Here is a 6,231-nt window from a genome sequence, read left to right on the forward strand (position 1 = left end):
TTGATTTTGTTTTTGATTTTGTTTTTGATTGTTGTTTATGTATCAACGTCTTGGGTTTTTTTTTTATTGCTTTCGTGTTTTCTTTGTTGTTGTTGTTTTTAGGCTCGTCTCGGTTCGTTTTTTCTTTCTCTCTCTCTCTCTCTCTTTTACTTTGTTTCTGCTGTTTTTCTCTTTTTCCTCATTTCCCCTCACAACCCTTTCTTCTTCCTCTTTTCCCTCACGACCCTCTCTATTTTTTGCAACATTCTCCCTCCTCCCTCTGCGCTTACATTCCTGCCCCCGCGCGTTGCATGCTTCCTACCGCCGCCTCGTCTCCTCCACGTGTCTAACCACAACCTCCTCCTCAGGTAGGTCTCCTCCTCTATTTTCCTTCGAGCCTCGCCTTGCGAGCTACCTCTTCCCGTTTACATCCAGTCCTCACCTCCTGCATATTATCGCCTCTTCCCTCAGTAGGTCCCACCCTCTGTCGTCGATTGTTGTGTTTCATTACTTCGTTATTTTTCCCGCATGCGTCCTCGGTCCCTGACAACGCCATGTGCTTCGCCTCCACCTGTCACAATCATGATGACTGCCACGTCGTTTTCCCACCTCCTCCTATCGTTGGCAATTATCGGGCTGCTTCACGCACAACCTTGTCGCTTTTCCTTACCACCAGTTCGAGGAGTCTAACTCCTCGAACCCCTCCCCGCCAGTTCGAGGACCCTAACTCCTCGAACCCCTCGCCACCGGTTCAAGGAGCCTAACTCCTCAAACCCCTCCGCAGTTCGAGGAGAGATTCCCTGCATGGTAACACTATCGATCCCTCAACCCCTTCAAAACCCCATCCTACCTCGCCGCAATACATCATTCCCATCAATAGGTCCATACAATACGCACGAATTGGTACATCCCATTTAACTATACTAATCCTTTTCCGCATAGATTATAATCAATGGCGTCCACTCAATTCATCAAACTCCTCCACGCGTACTATCCCGACGTCGATTGCGGTTCCATGGTCATTTCGGTTGAGTTCAACAACACCCGATGTACTTACCGGGTATCCACGGCCGCCATGCAGCTCAAGTACCTCGAACCCGATGTGTTCGACATCCTTTCCCGACTCGGCCTCAAGTTCTTCCTCGGGATTGGCCTGTGGGATGTACTGCCCGAGCTGGTCAACCGGTTCTTGGCAAGGTACAACCCCGATACTGACCACGTTCATATGCACGCCTTTGCGGATACACCCTCCGTCGAATTCCAGTTCACTGTCGCCGACGTTTGCGCTATGCTGCATTTGCCGACGGATGGCATCCCCTTCCACACCACGAGGACCCCTGGTGTCATCCCCGCCATCATCCCCGCCACCTACATCAAATATTCTGGGCGCGAAGGTTGGCGTTACACCGAAACCCCCCCTCACCTCCATGACTGTTGTAGCGCGATTGCCCATATCGGCGACACCGCATCTACCGGCACCATCGCCCACATCACCGGAGAGTTCCTCAAGTGGGCACATGATCCTCATCTGGTCCGGTGGGCTCACAAACTTGTTTGACGGGTCTGAGAATGGTAAACACAACCCAAATCAGCAGTCAATTTCACGTGGTTTCTCACTCGTTACCTATGCGCAAAGGTCAACATCGGGCCTCCAGTCCCTCCCTTCATACCGTGCCAAGAGCAACACCACAAGATAACCGTACCAGGTAAACCCGAGCGGCTCCACATCCTCAAATGTGACTTCTTAAGACAGGTACACCAAGGCGAACGAGAATTCCCACCAGTGCACAAACAACCCCAAATCATCCACGTGATGGCTGAAAATACCCTTGATACACCTTAGGATATCACAAATTGAGTCAAGGAATTCCAAACATGCGAATTCACTCCCACCGAAATCCAGGTCTTGTCTACTGCATTCCACTATGTGTCTCATTAGACCATGGCCACGACCCCTCGTACCCGCAGCTGCATCACTGAATCAATCCTTCATGACCTACGGAACCCGACGGCCCCACCCCTCCCAACCTTGCCGACCTCTCTTCTCCGAGAACCCCCACCTACCTCCCATGGCACAAACACCCAACCACCACCACCCATGACCACCGACGACACGCCGCAACCTTGACCCTGTAAGCTCGCCCGTCACAACGCCCCTAAAGCCGAAAACCCCCTTCTTCCTCCCGAGAACCCCAATCCACCATCCCTGGGGGCTCCACTATATATAAAGAGGTTATATCACGTGCGTTCGCGACACCTTTTATAAACCCCTTATACGTATGTTTTTTACTATTTTGGATACCCTTCTATAAAAATACAGTTAATAAAAATACCCCTTAGTGCTAATATATATTTTGACAACAACTCATTTTACATGCCCTTACATAGAAGACACATGTATGTTTTATACATGTGTGTATGTATGTATTATATTGTATTACATATGTTGTATATTTTTTATGTATGTATGTGTTATGTGTTATGTGTGTGTTCATATGTATGTATTGTATTGCATTGCATGTATGTATGTATTGTATTCCATGTTTATTTATGTATGTATTATATTGTATGTGTGGTATATCTTAGTTGTATAACATGTGTGTATGTATCTATGTGTTATCTGTGTAGGGGCTTGTGTCTATTTGCACCGAAATCATAGATATTCTTTTACTAATAAAGACTCAAGAGTTCATTATTTGGTTTGATAGTTATTCTATATTTAAACTTTATGAAATTCATCAACAATCATCATGAATACCCCATCACTACAAGAAGTTCCTTTAAATGCTTAATAACTTCTCACATCACAACATTATTTAACAAGGAAGAGATCAATATATGACTGATTCAATATGTGAAGCTTATCAAGCATATATGTGCTACATGGGTCAAGCCACATTTACCATACATATCAATCACACTATTGGCAATACAACATCTCTTTCTAATACACCTTCTCCTTAGATTATATAGTTTGCAACAAACAAACACATGCAAAACCAACTTGCTATAATAATGACATACCTACAGTTCAAATAATGTTTCAAACAAACAATAATTCATTAGATGAAAGGAAAGTAATATATTACAACATATGCAATGATTTATTTATCAATCTCCTTCCTTTACAAGTAGAAATGAGGACCTTGCATTCTCCTAATGATGTAGCACCAAGAAAGATGAATACAATGTTAGGTGATAGTAAAAATCCACAGACACGGTTAGTGAATATTAAAGTGGGTGGGATTCGATGAATAAACACCCACTTGGCTTCAAAAATGTTCCTAATAAATGTCAACCTCCAAATCCAAAAAGTCATGAAAGGAATGAAGACCATCCATACTTATAGAGAAAGCACCGCCATCATGAGCTCCCCATGAGGCTTCTCAAGCCCAAAAGAACTCTTCTTGCCTATGAAATGACAATAGCAAATACACAAATTAACATGGAAAAAAAGAACATGAGATGGAATGTTACCAATGCATGGGTGCATGCATTCATACATGCATACAAATAGACACATACAAATACAACCATGCATATGCAAATACACATGCACACATATGAATATGGTAAAAAATTGATATGCTACTAAACCAATAACCCTTGAAGAGTGGTTTGGATCCTAATGGCCACAAATTCTCGCCTTCTTGTAGCTCATCCTACACATCCTTGCTTCCCAAAGGAGGGCCACTTCGAAGAGGTCGATCACGCTCATGGCTCCTTCTCTCTTGCTCTCTTTGCTCTCTCTCTCTCTCTCTCTCTCTCTCTCTCTCTCTCTCAAATGAAAGCAACTCACTTACTATTGATAACTCCAAAATGTAAACATACATACATCCATGTCATGAAGAAAAAACCCTTATAAATAAATTCCCAATAACCACTTTTTCAAAGCAACTAGAGTCAATAAAATGGAAAAAGGCCGAATACAAAATGCAAACAAAAAGACACTATTTCTACTCTAATAGTTGAATTAATTAATTAAAATCAAAACAATGAGAATCCCATATCATCATCGCTTTCTTCTTGTTTCTCTTTTACTTCTTCCTTCTCTTCTACAATAGGAGCACCATCACTACCCCCTCCCCCACCCCCAATCGATGTTATTGCTCCACTAGACACAAAGCCGCCCCTCCTCCACCGCCAATGATTACCTGGAAGACCAATCCAAAAGCGCTAGAAAAGAGAGAGAGAGAGAGAGAGAGAGAGAGAGAGAGAGCTTCATAAGCAAGTGCTAAAGATTGAAGGAAGAATCAAAGGATCCCTCAAGGCAACCTCCATCCTCAGAAGCAAGGTGTTGCTTAACACTCCAAGAGTCACCGCCGCTTTTGCCGATGAAGGTGAAGACGGCTATGGATACAAGTAAACATTGTCTCTCTCTATCTCATTCCTCTCTAAGAAAAAGGAAGAGAAGAAGTTAACAAAGATGAATCTCTCTCTCTCTCTCTCTCTCTCTCTCTCTGTTCTGACCGTTACGTGGCCGTCATCTACTGCCGCCGTCGTCTACAGCCGCGTCGCCTGTTGTCGCCGCCGTCTGCTGCTGCCGACGACGCCGCCTGTTGTCGCTGCTGCTGCTGACGCCGCCGTCGCCGTCGTCTGCCGACTGTCGCCGCCATCTGCTACCGCCGTCTCCGTCGTCTGTCGACGGTCGTCGTCGTCTGCTGCCGCCGTCTGCTGTCTGCCGTCTGCCGACTGTCGCCGTCGCCGTCACCGTTGCCATCTTCTTTCGTCTACCGTCGTTCTTGGGCGTGTTGTTTGCCGATTGTCGCCGTCCTCGATTCTTGGCCGCTTTTATCGTGTGTAGCCGTTGCCCTTCATCGTGGTACTTCACTTACCGGACGACGTCACCGGCTGAAACAAGCATACATGTGCTTCTACACTCATATCTAACGCGAAAGACGTCGATGCTCGGCTAAGTTTTTTCTGTCCTTTTGTCTTTTTCTTTCTTTATCTTTTGAATTACAAGATGACTTCTCGACGAAACCATAAGGAAACAAACGAAGAAACTATAAGTAAGGAAGATTTTTTAGATGTCCTTAACCGGTTCGTTAAAATGGAAAAATGGGTGAAAGAAATTGAAGCTGAAAAACAAAAAGATAAGGAAGAAAGAGAATTGCTTATTGCTGAAGTAGCGAAACTTAAGGTAGATAACGTAAACCTTCAAAAACGAATTAAGGACCTTGAAACATCTAGGGAAGATGGTGAAATATCTTCTCTAGAGGATATTAAGGACGAGATAAAAAAAGTTAAAGAAGAGGTTAAAAGTGATATGGAACTAGCAAAAACTGGGTGGGTTGATGTAGTAAAACGTAATATTAAAAAAGAACTAAAGGACGAAAATATTGTAAACACTACCCTCGAGGAGGAAAAAATGCGTCAAGCTCGACGCCTAAATGTACGAGTTACTGGGCTCAAGGAAGGGGCATCTCCCGACGAAGATGCACAAACTTTGGGTAAAATGTTGGGATATGAAGCCCTACCAATCACTAAAACTTGGAGGGTAGGGCGTGACACCACTAGGAAAAGAGCTTTAGTTCTTCAATTTAAGGACTCGGAATCCAGAATCGCCTTTTTTAAAAAGAGACCAATTCTTCGAGGATTGGGCGGGGAGCCCATCTACCTCGATGAAGACTTGACCAAGATGCAAATTGAGCATCGTAAAACTTGTATGCCGCGAGTCATACAAGCTCGTAAAGAGGGGCATCGTGCCTTCTACCGAGACGGACGGGTCATAATAAATGATCGCGTTGCCAATTGACGGCGTGTGGCCCATGTGACAAATAATAGACTTAGGATGAGTTTATGGAATTGTAACGGTGCACTTTGGACACACCCTGGCCGTCTAGAGGAGATTTTGAGGGTATCTGATATACTTTTTTTGGTAGAAACACATCAAAGTCCAAATCGAGGATTACCACGAGTTGATGGTTTTCGTTGGGAATCTGTCTTTAGACAAACCTCACGTCGACACACTACTAGAGGGTCTGGAGGGGTTGCGATATTATTTCGGAGAGAGATACATAGTAGGATAGAAATACTAAAGAAAGACCCAAAAGCCCGTTTTATGTGGGTGAAAGTACTCACTAGCAAAGATCAGGTGATATTTATTGCCATTTGTTACTTCTCCCCGAAAGGATCTCGGTATAATATGGCTGGAGTGGCGAGTATAGTTGATGAAGGAACGCCACATGGGCCTTCTCCATACGAACCTTTATCGGATGACATAATCCGATATTCTTCTCAAGGGGAAGT

General features: G+C 44.3%; 1 protein-coding gene across 1 annotated transcript; it reads left to right on the plus strand.

Moving 5' to 3' along the window:
- Window positions 1-4,998: 4,998 nt before the first annotated feature.
- Window positions 4,999-5,737, plus strand: LOC147863180 (uncharacterized). Its single transcript, XM_087321412.1, has 2 exons — window positions 4,999-5,122; window positions 5,156-5,737. Exons 1-2 carry the CDS (start codon window positions 5,033-5,035, stop codon window positions 5,735-5,737), a joined length of 672 nt encoding a protein of 223 aa, XP_087177538.1. The 5' UTR covers window positions 4,999-5,032.
- Window positions 5,738-6,231: the final 494 nt, after the last annotated feature.

Source organism: Azolla caroliniana, unplaced genomic scaffold (genome assembly GCF_043228905.1).
Source record: "Azolla caroliniana isolate FFs.n. ecotype wild unplaced genomic scaffold, voAzoCaro1.0.p SCAF_6, whole genome shotgun sequence".
Classification (NCBI taxonomy): Eukaryota; Viridiplantae; Streptophyta; class Polypodiopsida; order Salviniales; family Salviniaceae; genus Azolla; species Azolla caroliniana.

Coding starts and splice junctions, on each gene's coding strand:
- LOC147863180 (XM_087321412.1), top strand. CDS start 5,033: ATGGAAAAATGGGTGAAAGAAATTGAAGCTGAAAAACAAAAAGATAAG. Junction 5,123..5,155: donor CTGAAGTAGCGAAACTTAAG/GTAGATAACGTA, acceptor AAACGAATTAAG/GACCTTGAAACATCTAGGGA.